At 36.7% G+C, this 16,082-nt stretch overlaps 1 protein-coding gene and 1 long non-coding RNA gene across 3 annotated transcripts; one reads left to right on the top strand and one right to left on the bottom strand.

Annotated features, from left to right (window-relative positions):
- The first annotated feature begins 3,084 nt into the window (after positions 1-3,084).
- On the top strand, positions 3,085-7,647 carry LOC149405072 (uncharacterized). Of its 2 annotated transcripts, XR_016295469.1 has the most exons (9): positions 3,085-3,243; positions 3,697-4,085; positions 4,377-4,791; positions 4,877-5,101; positions 5,199-5,263; positions 5,594-5,713; positions 6,754-6,811; positions 6,988-7,120; positions 7,511-7,647. It is a non-coding gene; the product is annotated as an uncharacterized LOC149405072 (long non-coding RNA). The 2 variants fall into 2 exon arrangements; XR_016295470.1 differs by lacking the exons at positions 3,085-3,243; positions 3,697-4,085; positions 6,754-6,811; positions 6,988-7,120; positions 7,511-7,647 and having other exon boundaries at positions 4,295-4,791; positions 5,199-5,282; positions 5,594-5,729.
- Positions 7,648-11,304: 3,657 nt separating this feature from the next.
- Positions 11,305-14,810, bottom strand: LOC149405073 (respiratory burst oxidase homolog protein D-like). Its single transcript, XM_089606806.1, has 5 exons — positions 14,472-14,810; positions 13,855-14,014; positions 13,716-13,764; positions 13,532-13,645; positions 11,305-13,460 (listed from the first exon to the last, which is right to left on the bottom strand). The coding sequence occupies exons 1-5, from the start codon at positions 14,773-14,775 to the stop codon at positions 11,733-11,735; spliced, it is 2,355 nt and encodes a 784-aa protein (XP_089462932.1). The 5' UTR covers positions 14,776-14,810; the 3' UTR covers positions 11,305-11,732.
- Positions 14,811-16,082: the final 1,272 nt, after the last annotated feature.

Consider the following 16,082-nt stretch of genomic DNA (forward strand, 5'->3'; position numbering starts at 1 on the left):
CATGAATTTTTTGTAATATTCAAATTTTTATATATATAAAAAAAATTACATTACACAGCGCTTGTAAATAAACGTCTTTACAAGATGGCACTTTTGAAAAGAATAGACAGCGTTTGTATATAAACGCTGTGAAAACTTCTTACCCGCCATGAAGACACGTGGATGCCACGTTGGAAAAGAATAGACAACGCTTATATACAAACGCTGTGAAAAACATTAGACAGCGCTTATATACAAACGCCGTGAAAACTTTTTCGCCTAAATTCTTACGTGGCTCCTACGTGGCACCACTTTAGACAGCGCTTATTTTAGGCGCCGTGGAATACTTTTTAACCTCATGCGATACAACAGCGTGCAAAAAACGCCTTCAATCATATTTCACAGCGTTTAAAAAACGCTATTAATCAATGTTTTTGTAGTAGTGGACATTTCCACTAAAACAAGGGATATATATATGTGTTATTTTTTTCATTTGATTTGCTTTATTTAAAGTTACCGAAGGCAAACATTTGTTCATTGTTGCAAGCTATGGATAAAGAAGGTAAAGTTAGTCAAAGGGAAAAAATTATAATAAAATTAGGACGAGTTTTGAAAAAGAAAACGGACACATTGGTATGTAGTTATGGTACCAATTCTCATTCTCAAATAGGGAAAATAATACATATATATCATGTGTTTAAATGAAATGTCGAGTTTAACTTTTGGTTTTCAAAAATATCAAGTTTGTACCTTCAATTTGATTAAAATGACGAAATTATACCCTAAAATAGATAACAATGCCACAGATATTCTTTTAATTGACTTTTTATTAATGCTAACTCTGATAAGAAACTGAACCAAATCCAAAACCAGTGCCCCAATCCCCAAATTCCAAATTTTGAAATACAAAATAGTCTTAAATCGAAATAGACTAATAAAACTCATATTTTCAAAAAGATGGTTTCCTTCCATGTTCGAATTCCAACTCTGAGTCTTAGATTTGACGGCCGAATAAGTGATTTTGATGACTATAAACTGTCGATTTTTACCATTTTTTGTTTTTATTCTCCATGATCCAGTGATTGTTGTTTGTTTTTTATTTTTTAAATAAATTATATATAGAGTGCGTATAAATAAGGGTAAAATGGGATTTACATATAAATATTAGAGTCAATATCAATGAAAATTCAATAAAAGGAACATTTGTGACACTGTTATCTATTTTAGGGTATAAATTCGTCATTTTAATTAAACATGTGGTACAAACTCGACATTCCTGAAAACTAAAAGTTAAACTCAAAATTTCACTAAAACAGAGAGTATATATGTGTCATTTTTCCTACAAATTATGGCAAACAATAACTCACAATCCGTAGCAACGCGCGGGCTCCTAGTAACAACAATATAATAAGTATATCAACCATTTCAGAGGTTCCTTTCTTCTTCAACCAAACAAAAGAAAAACCCTAAACACCAGTATCTTCCATTCTTCTTTTCTTTAGCTATCCTAAGAAGATAAGAGTTCTTAATTTTCCTTTATCTCCATCAAGAGTTTTCGTGGTTAGTTCATATTCTCCCTTAGTTTTAAAAATCAAACTACCAATTAGTTTTAAAATACTAATAACCGGATCCTGCATTGCATTACTCATCCTTTTTGTGAGCTTTATATTATTCTTAATGAGCATAAGCTCATTCTTCGGGAAAAAAATATACGTTTATGTTGTAGGAAAACAACCTATAAGAAGCTGAGAAGGGTGGACTATCGGCGTCGATAGCGAGAGGGTTGGATTGTGGTTGTCATTCATGAAATAAGTCTTCTGTTACAAATTATTGAGAAATAAATTTTAAGGTTTTTATTTTATTTATATCAAAGTTATGAAGTTTCAAAGACTTTTTCTAGTTTCGTTGAGATTTATATTCTAGACTATGTTTTACTATTTTGTTACTATGTTTGATTTTAAATTCATACTTCATATTTTTCATATTTTTTTAAGTACTTCTCATGAATTTTTTCGAAATTCAATTCTTCATATTTCTTCTATGTTTTTGTTCAATTCTAAATTATTAAAATTTTTGTTTTTCATTTACACGATGTGTTTTAAAAAAATTCCTCCAAGTTTTTCTTAAGAATTTTCTAAAGTTTAAAAAGCACTACCAGAAATATGGGATACAACTACATCTTTTTTTTTTAACTTCAGTTTAGCCTTTTAATGGAGTCTTTTAATACAGACTACAGTCACCTTTTTTTTTGCCTATATTAGACTCTAGTCGAATATAAAACTATAGTTAATGACCTTTTTTTCTCTACAGTCAACATAAAGAAGTAGTGGTAATACTCAAAAAATAAAAAATGATCAAAATTTCACCATTTTAGAATGGAGGAAAATTTCCCAATAAAATTTGGTACATTTTCACTACAGTCAATTCTAAAAAAGTAGTGGTAATACTCAAAATATAAAAAATTACCAACATTTCACTATTTTACATTGGAGGGAAATTTCCCACTAAAATATTTGTCTGGGCGGTTGATAAAAATTAATTAGAATCAACTAAGTGATGAAAATGCACTCTCTATCATCATCGTGTATCTCCTCTTTCTTTCTATCCACGGCCTCCTCATCTCTCTATCTCCGTCTCTCTCTTAAATTGTCACAGCCACCACGCAACATCACCATCTTCGTGTTTTTCTGCAACCCTCTATTATTTTCTTCGTCATCGACACTCTATCTTTCTCTTAAATCTATTCATCCCTCACGAAGTAAAAATCCACAAATTCCCCATCTCATATTTTGGCCAAAAAGTTATCAAAATTCAGAAATCAAACTCCAACTCACGAAATCAAAGGCAAATCAAGCAAACACGAGTCCAATCCAAAGCATAATACACGGAATCACAAAAATAAAACAAGGAAATCAAAAACCCATAATTAAACCCTAATTTTACGGCGCTCTTTGTTTCCGTTCGCCGATACTTTTCGTCTATGTTAACCGTCGCGAAGGTAAGTCTCTCGTTCTCATTACTCTCTATCTATCTCAATGTCTCTATTGATCTTATTTCTACACTCTCTCTATCTTTGTACGCTCTCTCAGAAAAAACAATTTTGAGCTAAATCTCTCTCTCTCTCTCTCCAGATTTAGGATTTCTAAACACAAATCAAGGCTTATTGAGGGCGTCGTATTATAAATCAAGAGGCGTCGTATTATAAATCAAAATCTTGATTTAGGTCTTCGAATGACAAACTGACGACTGAACATGCCTTGCAAGGTTCGAATTTTTGTACTTCATTTTGGAATCAAATGTGATGATTTCAGTTAGAGGTTTATTGGATTTTTGGATTTGTTCCTATGATTTTGTTTTCATTGGCAGGGGATGTGGATTTTAAGGTAAATTTTTTTTTTGCTGAATTTTTCAGAAGATGAACATGATTTAGGATGTCAATACAAATACGTTTTTATGAGTGTATTGAATAACTAGAGATACAAGCGTATATAACTGTGTTTAAATGCTTGTAAATTGACTTTGGTGTTTGGGATTATTGATTAAATACAATAAGATGCAGGACAAATATTAATTTTTCTTACGCCATTGTAATTTTGATCTCAAATGTCTCGCCTTGAGTTGTATCTGATTGCCGAGATGTGAAACTGGTTAGCCTATTTTGAGCATTTTGATTGTATCTGATTGCATTTTCGTTTTTTTTTTTTTTGTGGTTTTTAGGGTTCCAGGTTTGTCATTCTCTCGGAGGTGGTACCGGATCTGGAATGGGAACGTTGTTGATCTCTAAGATCAGGGAGGAGTACCCCGACCGGATGTTGATGACATTCTCGGTCTTCCCGTCCCCGAAGGTCTCCGACACCGTCGTGGAGCCTTACAACGCAACTCTCTCCGTCCACCAGCTTGTCGAGAACGCCGACGAGTGCATGGTTCTCGACAACGAGGCTCTGTACGACATCTGCTTCCGTACTCTCAAGCTCTCCACTCCTAGCTTTGAATAATTTTTCTCTTCTCTCTTTTGATTTAACTCTAGATCATGAGATTTATAACATAATGAAAAGAAACTCGTTTCAGAGCTCGACCCTGGTGAACGCCGCGCACGAGATCTCTCGGTAAGTTCCCTAACTCTTTCTCTAATATCTCTCTCTCTCTCTCTCTCTCTCTCTCTCTCTCTCTCTCTCTCTCTCTCTCTCTCTCTCTCTCTCTCTCTCTCTCTCTCTCTCAGTCGGGGTGAAATTGCTCGGCCTCGCTAAACACGTATTTAGGTTCTCTATATCTATCTCTCTACTTATTTGAATGGATGTCTGTGTGTTTTTCTGTGTTAGTGAATACGTGCGTGTGTGTTACCACGAACTTATGATGATTTTATATGTTTGTGTTTTAAAAAGAAATGCTTTGTGCAGGTGTTTTGATTTAATCTTGGTGTGTTATCATGACTTTGAGTCACATTTGGATGCTTTGTTCAGATTATTTGCTCGGTTTTGTGACGTGTTCTTAAAGGGTAATATTTGCATTAAGTGTTTATAGCCACAAAATAAATGAAATATTTCTTTTCATACCTCTGCTTGTTTATTTATTTATTTTTCTAGAGAATACATAAATGGATTTTTACTTGCCAATTGCCGCCGCAAGAAATCAGAGGCGGTGCTGGTCGCTGGAGCTTCACAGCCGATTCGTCAGCGCTGTAATTTTACAAGTTAAATGTAAAATACAAGTTGTGAGGATTGCTGTAATTTTCCACAGGTGCAACTCCAAAGCAGATTAGAGAATTGATGCAAGTCGACAGACTCGCAAACGACGAAGTCAAGTCATTTGCAAGTAAGTCCAGTTTTTTCGTAGAAACCATATATAATTTTCAATAGTTTGCTGATATGTATAAAAACTGTTCGATGAAATGATGCAGAAATACAGGCTTTACACAAGAAGAGTCTCGTCCGGATCGGGTAAAAAATAGCTGTCATTTGTGTTCATGAACTCTTTGGCCATCTCCGCGACCGCACCGAGTTCATGGCATCTCCACATCCTAGAAGTCTCCTTGGGGAAGTCAATGACTTGCATTTACAGAGTTCGCTTTTATAATATCATGGGAATGAAGAGTTCTCTTATAGTTTTGTTATGCCAATGACAGGTTCTAGTCATTGTTATACCTACGCTGATTTAGATTTGGATTGAAGCCCATGTTTACAAGCCTAATCTGATTGTTTTGGTTTTATAATTTTGAATAGCATTGACAACAACTTTTTGGGTGATGGTCCTCAAGACAAATCAGTGGGAACAACTTAATCTTCAAGTATGTAAAAGCTTAAATGGTAAATATTTGTTCTTTGTATTGTTGTTTAAGATTTTTTTCCACTTATTATACCGTCTACACATATATAAAATAGTAACATCTTCTTCACAAGATTAAAGTGATATATATGTCTTATTTTCTAATGATGCATTGATAAAAATGTTAATATAGTTTGTGTATCATATTCAAGAATCAGCAAGTTTAACTGTTTATTTTTTATGGTTGGAAGACAATAATATTTTCTTCTTAATCGCTTAAGTGTTTATAGCCACAAAAGAAATGAAATATCAATTTTGATACCTCTGTTTGTTTATTTATTTATTTTTCTAGAGAATACATAAATGGATTTTTACTTGCCAATTGCCGCTGCAAGAAATCAGAGGCAGTGCTGGTCATCGGAGCTTCACCGCCGATTCGTCAGCGCTTTTCAACAGCTTGGAGGCTCTCAAGGTCAGAAAATTGTATTCGTTTGTTTGGGGATTTGAAGTAGCACTGATTTCTAAACTTGCTCTGCAATAGTTAATAATGGACTGATCTTAAGAAATCATGGGTCATGAGTACACCTTCAGTGCGATGATTTTTTTATCCACTGCCAATATTATTTCATATTAGGCCTGATTGTTTCAGTTTCATTACAAAAAATAAATATTTAACCCATTCCTTTAAATCACAAGTCCAAATGAGCTTAGTCAAGCTTGGTAGTGTTTTGAACTATTTTTCTGCTCTTGATTCTTTTCTTTCTTTCTTTGAACAGGTAAGGAAAGAGATGGAAACGGTAGACCAAAGCATAGCATAGCGGGTAAGTTGTAGAAGTTAGGCTTGCATATTTTTTAGGGAAAATATAGGGTGTTGATCTGATTATTTGAGCTTAGTGATATTGTTGAAGTAAAGCAAATAATTTCTTGCTAATATTCATCCATGTGGTTATCAGATCTGTTTCTATGCATTCATCAACACTCATTACTTGTTAGACTATAGAAGCAAGTTATCTTGTAATTAATAAAAAAAAAGTTATAATATTTGATAGTAGTCAGAATACAAGTGTGAACGAGTTTGTTGTGTTAAGTCTAATAACGGTTATTCATTTGGATTCTTAGTTTTATTTTTTTATCAGATTATAATGAATCAGCAAATTAAGCAAAAGAAGTAAAGGCACCCCATCTTGTACCATTTTTTAGAATAAGGCAATTGATCAACGTTTTTGGCAATCCCAAGAATAGTTTGTAAAATTTTAATCTATATGCATAATGGTCATAGAACATGAGTTCATTTTTGTACTGCGAATGAGATTATGTGTTTGTGTTAGTACTAAACTATAATTTATGAAGTTATTGAACATGAGCTCTTGGGTTTTGCTACGTGAGCTTGTACTGATTCAAATACTCATATTCAGATAATGTGCTAATGGATTCTGACTTGAACATTGCTACTTGAGCTTGATTCAATTGGTACATATTTTTTTATTTGTAAGTAATCAGAGGCTATTACAGATGCAAACAAAAGCGATTGAGTTGGATCCTTCCAATTCAGAAACTTACTGAGAAATTGGTACATATTTTTTTTATTTGAGGCTATTTCCATGTCAAAGTTTATGAGAATTGAATTGGAATTTTGTGATGGGCCTGATGATTCCGATTAATGTTTGTCGCTTGATTTATGAATGAAGCTTATCAATGTCTATCCTTGTTTTCTTTAATAATTATGATGCGCATTGGATGATGTAGTCTACATTAGCAAGATGTGACTTTGAAGCACATCGGGGCAGCAATGCGGGGCAACAGTGAGGCTGTCCTAGTTCAGCAACGAAGCTAATTGATTTCAAGAGTGAGTCTATCCACAGTGGGTCTATGAAAAATTGTAAGTACTTAATATAGATTAAAGATTTGTATATAAGCCTTGATGTTATTATGACAAGATATTAATATTGATAACGCTAGTAACCATTCAGATGGTTGTGGTCAGATTCAAAACGATTAAATTCTGAGATAGGTATGGTAGTGTGTGTGTGTGTGTGTGTGTGTGTGTGTGTGTGTGTGTGTGTGTGTGTGTGTGTGTGTTTTGTTTAGGTAGGTCTCTGTGTGTGTTATGTTAGGTAAGTCTGATTTCATCATGTTTGTGTGAAATATTAGTGTTAGGTTCAAAGCTAAACAATGTCTCAGGGTGTTAGAACATGGTGTGGTTTTTTCTTATGTCTCAGGTGTTTATGATTTTGTGTGATTTTGGTGTGTGTTTTTCCCTTGCCTACAGGTTCAATGGGTTCACTATTTTAGGTATTGTGGTTTTGTAGCATTACAATGCCTGTACTAGTATGGATATGTTGATGAATTTGGTACTTGGTATGATTGGTATGAATTTGGTACTCTTGTAGGATTATTCAGGATATATGGTTGGATGTAAATCTGGTACTTATGTGGATGTGTTTTTGGTACCATTTGGATGTGTTTTGATACAACATGCATGTTTGTGTTTTGGTACAATATGCATGTTTGTGTTTTGGTACAAATTATACAAATTAGAAGATTGAGCCATTTTAATTCAATATATATTTTTATACAAAATATTGCATTCACAGAAATTTTACTACAGAATTCAAATGTAGTTAAATAATGACGTTAAGTTCAACTCCAATTAAAAGAAAGTAGTCTAAGCTAAATCACATAAGAGACTACAAACGTAAACTAGAATCTTAAGTGCGTAAACTGAAAACTACAATTTATAAATGTAGTCTTAAAGCTAAATATAAATATCTATCTTCTTAGACTACAACAATACGCAGTAGTCTAAGATAAAAACATGAACCACCTCAATTTTTCAACTACACCTAAAAGATGTAGTCTTCAACAAAAAAGACTGAAGTCATAGACAAAGAGATAAGACTCCAGTGCAATAGATGCCACAAAAACGCCGTAGTCTGTCCAACTCAATTAATTATAACTACCCTTTAAAGCTGTAGTGTTTATTGACTCAAAATTTGAACAACTACATTATAAAAATGTAGTCTTCAACAGAAAAGACTGGAGTCATAGGCAAAAATATAAGACCCCAGTGCAATAGATGCCACAAAAACGCCGTAGTCTATCTAATTGACTCAATTAAGACTACTTGTTAAAACTGTAGTGTTTTTATCTTATGTAATTGAGTTCTATATAACTACAGCATAACGTTGTAGTATTTATAGATGCCACTAGTAAGACTACATCTAAACAATGTAGTTATATATTTTAACTACAGTCTTATAAAACAGATACACTACGGCCAAACACTGGAGTCATAATCAAAGAGATAAGACTCCAGTGCAATAGATGACAGTCGGTAAACTGTAGTGGATTTAAAATGACTACAGCGTTCGGCAGTAGTTAGAGGCCAAATTTCTGGTAGTGAAGCAAGTAAAGTAAGACGGTCCAAAAAGTCGGGTTGTCACATGTGAAATGTCAATTTGTGGTCTGCTGGCTGTGGATTGAGATGGATTTGCAGATGATGGTGGGATAAGGACACTGTCATTTAATGCAGCAGTTGGCAACACAAAACTTGACACAGAACCAAACTGAGAACTAGACACTGACTATCCATTGACCATTGATTGATGATAGAACTCATGAGGACTCAGAAACAACCACTTAGAAGGAGTAGACTCTGAAAGAAGCTGAGATTGATTTAGTGAAAAACATGGAATAAGGAATTTTGACTCATCAAAAGTGACATCACACACAATGTAAATACATCCTAAGGTATGTAGGCATTTGTGCCCTTTGTGATGTGGACTAGGACCAAGATAAAGACACTTACACGAGTGAAAACTGAACTTATGTGCATTATATGGTCTAAGAAATGGATAACATGTGCAACCAGATATTAAAAATTCTGATATGAGCAATATCAGGATGAGACTTGTGAAGACACATAAATGGAGATTTTTTTTGTAACACACGATTTGGAAGGACATTGATTGTAGACACGGCAGTTGTAAATGCATCCCACCAAAAAATGAAAAGGTAAATTGACTTGTGCAAGTAATGACATACATGTTTCTACAACATGTTGATGTTTCCTCTCACTAATGCCATTTTGTGGGTGAATGTGAGGGCATGACATAATGTGTTTGATTCTTTTGGAACTGAAGTTGTGGTCAAGGATCTATACTTGAAGGAAATATCCATGTGAAACGAGAATACTCATTCACGAACAAGACATAATATCTAAATCCATCACATGACCATGGGAGTTGGTTCCCCACAAATCATAGTAGACTAGCTCAAATGGATGTGAAGATTTAGACATTGATGCAAAGTAAGGTTTTTGGTGTAATTTTCCTAATGCACAAGCTGAACAAATAGGTAAAGAATTTATTTCATTGCTTGAAAAAGCTGTTACATATTTGAGCACACTAGGAGAAGGATGACCTAGTCTTTTGTTCCATGTTGAATCATCAACTTTTGACTAATTACAAGACACACTAGACACATTACATGACACTGTACCGGACACTAACTGACTCAAAGGTGTACAGATTTTATTGATAACAAGACTGACACTGTCACCGGTACTAACAACATACTTTACAACAGTATTGACGCTAGACTTGACATGAAAAGTTCCAGCTGCTTAACTATTTGACAGGTGAAGTTGGTAGAGGCCATCTTTGAGAGTACCTTGAGCTAATACTCTGCCATTTGATTTATGTTTAATTAGGCACAAGTCAAAGTGAAATTCAATCACAACATCATCGTCGTTTGTAAATTGTGATATGCTTAACAAGTTTTTGGTAATTTGTGGCACATGTAGGATTTGGTTAAGTTTGAGTTTGCTATGAGTAGCAAGTATGTGAATGATAGAATCTCCTATATGTGATTTAGAGAGAAGAGAGCCATCACCGACTACTGGCTTAGCTTTGCCTTTGTAGTCGGACAGCACTAAAAGTGTTTCAAGCTATGAAGTGACGTGGTTGGTCGCCCCAGTGTCTACAAACCTGATTCAGCAGGACCATGAACATAGTTGTTGTGTGCACTTGATGACGCTAGATAAGCATGCGAGGCTGTGATGTCTGTACTAGGCTGAGCTTCTTCCGGTTTGAAGTAGCACTGATCACTTGACTCTAGTATCTGAAAGCATTCCATAGCTGTGTGACCTTGCCTTCCACACAACTGACACCAAAGGCTTATTGTGACCTCTGTTAGATCCTCGTCCTCCTCAGGTTCCTCGGCAACGTCCTCAATCGAATCCTCCTCAATTCGATCCACCTCTGTTTGATCCGCCACGGCCAAATCCCTTTAAGTAACCAGCGCTAGCAGACATTTGCGACATCAGGCCAAGTGAATTCCTATCCACTGAGATTGAACATGTACTGTACTTCTTGCATATTCAATTTGCCTTGTCAAGAGGTTAGATTGATCACCACTACTTCATAATCTTGACGTAAACCCTCTTGGAATGTACAGAATCAATTCATCATCGGAGGTCGTAGATCCTGACTGATTATGCACATCAGCGAGATTTTTCATCTTTAAGATGTACTCATCCACTGTCGAGGAGCCTTTTTTGGACGTTTGGAGTTGGAATCAAATTTGAAGGAGACACACCTTCAATTGAGTCAAGTTTAGAATTTCGATTACAATCCAAACTTTGGCGGAGCTTTGACATCTACATGACCTACCATGGTCTCATGAATCGATGAAAACAACTTACTCATGAGGAATTGATTGTATCGCAGCCAATTCTGGAATTTTGGATTTAGACGCAGATTCGTACCCATCGCCGCTAACTGAGGCTGATCTGTCGGAGATCTGATGAATCTTGGAGGTGATGCTATAGTTCCAAGTAGAATTCCATCGAATCCATGACAGAGGATTGAGGTGAAGAGATAAGGTGGGAGCTGACTGAAACATTTAGTCGGAGCTAGAGTCGTAACTAGAGTTCGTCATGGAAGAGGTTGAGCTCTAATACCATGGAAGTAGAGAGAAGAAATAGGGAAATCAGATATTTAAACTATGAAATGATCTCAGCATTTATTACACTTTAGTTTAGACTTTATACAAGATGAGTCACAGCTTTGTCTAACTATTGAGTCAGCTCATCATTTATTATTGATACATAAGTCAAAGCTACATCCACATATCTAGCAAGGAGGCATATCGCAGAACTTGAGCAACTTCAGCCTCTTCAAGTGCTCGATCCCCTCGGGGACGCCCTCGAGCGACTCGCACCTCCTTATGTTGAGATCCTCTAGGACCGGCATCGAGTCGGGCTTGACGTGGATGTATTTCCGCCGAACTCTTGTGATCTTGTGAAGGATCAAGATCTAAACCTAGTCTAGTTAATCCATATATATGATGATCATAAGACACACTTTTTCCGTCTTTGGTATAAAACAAATTTCATATAACAAATGTGAATACATTGTATCTTCTTTTTTCATTTCTCTACAAATAAAACATGAATTGAAAAGGAAAAAAAAAATAGAGGATTGGATGGATCAAAAGTTCTCCTTATGGAACTCAAACTTGGTTGAGCTAGTTTGGGAGAAGCGGGAGGAGAGTTCGCGGAGCTCCTTCACGGGGTATGTTTGTCCGCAGTAGAAGACACCGACAGTGGAGTTCGGGTGTCGGGCGACGACGTGCTCGAACGCTCTAGGCCATTTGGCCCTTCCGAAATGGGACTTTGTATGCGTCCCGGCAACGACATCAACCCCTCTCTTTTCATGGTGGAGGGATTGGATCATGGATATAAGTGTGGACCTAGCGTCCCCTTCCTCGTACACGCCAGTGCAGTATATTTGAATCTCTACCACGCCCTCCTTGTTTGCCTCTTCTACGTCATTCAGAATGCTTTTAAACCACTCGAACGAAATCTCCTCCCGAGTACTCCAATAGAAGTAGGCCTTGCAAGGTCCCTCACCCCCGCCCTGTTTTGTTGTGGCGATAATGTCCTTCAGTATGCTTATCATGGGGGTGGCCCCAATCCCAAGACCTATTAGCATCACCACCTTGTACTCTTTGTAGTCCTGCGCCGGAGCTCCGTACGGGCCATCTATCATGATCTTTGGTAAGATCTCGTGCCTCTGCACCCGTTCCGAGAAAACATCATGGATCTTTTTTGTCCAATCCCCCAGAGCACGGATGTGGACGCTCAAGTGTTCCTCTATCGGGGCGGACGTTATCGAGAAAGGGTGCCACTCGAACGCTGACACTTTCGAGCATTTTACAAACATGTATTGACCGCTCTTGTACTCAAACCCAGATGGCTTTGTCATATGCAGCACCAACGCGCTCCTCGGATACGGTGTCGCCTTCGTGACTTCGACCTTCTTGATGCTAGACCGCAATGCCCGCGTCACCCGCTCCCCAAAGTAGATCAGCACCGGCACGGCAACATACATCCACGTCGTCTTCTGGTACCATGCCTTGGTTAGGTAAAGGTATATTCCGTGGACGATGAGCAATGCGTAAACCACCACAAACAAATGGTGGGTATACCAGAAGGTGTTGAACCCCGTGATCTTCTTCAGGGGCTCGTACGTGATTTTGATCTTCTTCTTACTCAGATGCACGATCAACAAATTGGTCAAGGGGGAGGCGAAGGCGATTGCCATGAGCACCACCATGACAATCCCCGTTACTCCCTCAACCCCCTTCACAAACCACCAGTAGCTCTCCGGTTGCTCGACCCCGAAGTAGGGCCTCAAGGGTCCGTACTCGTCCTCTGTGGCCGCAACGATGCGCGGAAAGTTGCAGGCCATGTGGGCCCCGGCATGGAGGGCGACACCGATAGCGATAGCGCCCGCGACCATCTTGTGGAAGTTGATATTATCATCGAAAGGGACGGCTACAGAGAGACGCGTGTGGTTACGGAGCCAAGTGATGGTGTTGCGACACATCGGGAGAAGAACGAGGGCCATGTTGAACTTGAGGGTCTCCGCCCCGCCTTTGGCCACGCACACGCAATACCCCATCACGCCGAACGAGGCCTTGTTCCGGAACTCAACAAACTTCCACACAAAAAGACCCAACACGACAGAGGCCCAAAGTGTCACAGACCAAATGCGCCGCCAATTGTCGTGGGCCCAATTCTTGAAGCTGACAGAGGCACGACGCAGACGATTGGTGTCCTTGGTGGGCTTTATCTGAGCACTCAAGAGTTCGCTATCTGTCCCCCTTGCCGAGTCGTTGAGGTCCTTAAGTAGCAATTCCTCAAAGCTTTCGACCTACAAATGTATAATCATATCTTGTCAGCCTCGTAATAACAATTCATTGTTCTTTAGTGTGAGAGTGTTACCCTGATGTACTCGAAACCGTCGCGGTCGAGTTCTTTCATGATGAGCTCCGCGTATTCCTCCGCCTGATTTTTAATCGCTGAAAGATTGTTGGTCGAAGCACTAAGGCTGATGATCTGGCGACCATAATTATATTAGTGTGAACGGGGAAGATGATACGAGAAGGCGAAAGTTATAATTAATTACCTCTTTGACCTCCTCTTTTGTGATCATCCCATCAGCGTCTTTGTCTACCCTACACGTAACAATACATCCACCACTAAATGAGCACGTAATAATGATAAACTAAATAGTGACGCCAGGTAGGTAAGGACAAAGAGCATACATGCCAAGGAAGATTCGGAGCCTACAGTCAAATCTACCATTGCTGAGCAATTCCCAAAACTCATAAAGTTCTGCTTTGCTGATGGAGTCTGTATGGATATGCTGCATGCGTGCCAAAGTCCGAAACAACAACACCGCAAAATCATCTGATTTCTTTATTCCTGTTAGTCATCGCCGCATAGAATATTAATTGTAGAAAGAGAAGAAATGAGGACCTAAGAAAATTTCGAAGAGAGCTAGTTTGATACATATACATATATATATATATATATACACACATATATATAGGCACAAAGCCACAGTTTCAGGCCCCTAGTTTTTTGTTAAACATTTATTTTTGTAAGCCTATCTATATATCAATATAATACTATTATCAATTTAGACTTGTATCTCTTAGAAAATATTGTTTATTCACACATAAACTACCTTTAGTCCCCCTAAAAAAATTTATTGGCTTAGTCCATATACATGGTAAAAAAAAAAAAAAAAAAAAAAAAAATCAGGAGGGGGCATATAAGTGAAAATCTTGTCATTTTGGACTAAAGAGCAACTATTTATCACTTAAAAATACTAAATACGAAAAAGTTATACATCTCCCTTGGGTAGGTAGGTAAGTACCGATGCACTTGCCGAATTGAGAGGAGGGGAGAAGGCCGTTGAATTCGCCAGCGATTTTGTCGAAGGCACGTTCGACAACTCGCCATAAGTCCTTTTTCTCATCCGAATTCTTGTACGACGAAGCGATGAAGTTGAGGCCCTTGAAGGCCGGCTTTGTGCCCGTTCTTAGGCGATCCAGCCTCTTCAGCTCCTCGCTCACTTGTTCTATCCGGCGCCTCACCGCCACTGCCCTCACGCTGACTATTGCCACCGAGTCATCTATGACGTCTAGAGTTATCTCCACGCCCTCTTTGTGATTCTCCATCGTCTTCTCTCCTCTCTACCACGCTCCTCTTGACATACAAATTAAGCCCTTGGCTATATATCTGTGTTTTAAACAGATTTATAAATAGTAGATGATGATGATGATGACGACGACGACGACGACGACGATGATGATGATATGGTGATGATGTCCACCACTCTAATCTTAGTTTTTTTTATATTTTATAGTTTTTTTAGGGTATAATGGTTACTTCATGCAATATGATACATATATAATACGATCCAAAGTCAATGAGATGCTTATATATGTTTTATTTACGCGACATATATTAGAACGTTGTAGGAAACGAAGCTGCGACTGTCAAACGCGGTATGAAAAGAATATATTCTAACAGAATGCAAACATTAAAATGATTTTAATGATGAATAATAAATTTGAAGGATATCGACTTGGGAAGAGATAGGGTGTGAAACTGGGTATATATATATATATATTTTTATATATATCATTTTCTATAGTTGAGAAACATGAGTAGACTATTCCAACTCGTAAAATAATTTTTGTGGCATTAGTAACTACACTAATGATTACCATTCTTATAAGCCAGAAGAGAACGCGTGTCAAATAGTCTTTTTATTATTATAATTTATTATTGCGGTTAGAGACTTCTAATCCACGGCAATTACTAAGCTTATTATTTTATTTTTTTGTTAAGGAAGAACTTATTGTTAGATAATATTATGGGAAAATATGAACTGTATTCCCTATTTTCAATCGAAATACGCGGTTTATAATTTCAGTTTTCAGAAATATCAGACATATTCTTTTAGTTTAATATAAATGACATATATCTTCCCTAAAAATATGATATATTGCAAATAGCCTATTTTTCATTTATTTTTTACAAAAAAAAATAATAAAAAAAGTTAAACTCCCTAAAATACTCTAAATAAAATAAATTTTTATTTTTCTATTTTATATATAAAAAGTTAAATCAAAACTTTTTCCTATTTTATATATAAAAAGTTAAATCAAAACTTTTTTTTTATAAAAAGTTAATGATTTTTTTAATAAAGATAAGTTTTTTTTTATAAAACAATAAATATTTCTTCTATTAAGGGTCCTTTGGAGAATTCAAATTATTTTTTGTTAAAAACAAACGAAAAACGTGGTATTTGCAATATAACATATTTTTAGGGCAGATATATGTTATGTCTGATATTTCGATTAACTGATGGTATAAATTGTGTATTTTGATTAAAAGAGGATACAGTTGATATTTTCTCTAATATTATTATAAAATGGCTATAGAGCTTCAGTCTTGAAGTGAGTTTTGAATGAAGGTC

This window comes from Urtica dioica, chromosome 2, assembly GCF_054948205.1.
Source record: "Urtica dioica subsp. dioica isolate 48M chromosome 2, U.dioica_male_clone48M_v1_H2, whole genome shotgun sequence".
Lineage (NCBI taxonomy): Eukaryota > Viridiplantae > Streptophyta > Magnoliopsida > Rosales > Urticaceae > Urtica > Urtica dioica.

Bases quoted from the DNA above. Each gene is read 5' to 3' on its own strand.
- LOC149405073 (XM_089606806.1), bottom strand. From the start codon at position 14,775: ATGGAGAATCACAAAGAGGGCGTGGAGATAACTCTAGACGTCATAGAT. The intron at 13,765-13,854 runs GTATGCTCTTTG...TGTTACGTGTAG, and splicing joins CTCCGAATCTTCCTTGGCAT to GGTAGACAAAGACGCTGATG. The intron at 13,646-13,715 runs GTAATTAATTAT...TATGGTCGCCAG, and splicing joins CAAAAGAGGAGGTCAAAGAG to ATCATCAGCCTTAGTGCTTC.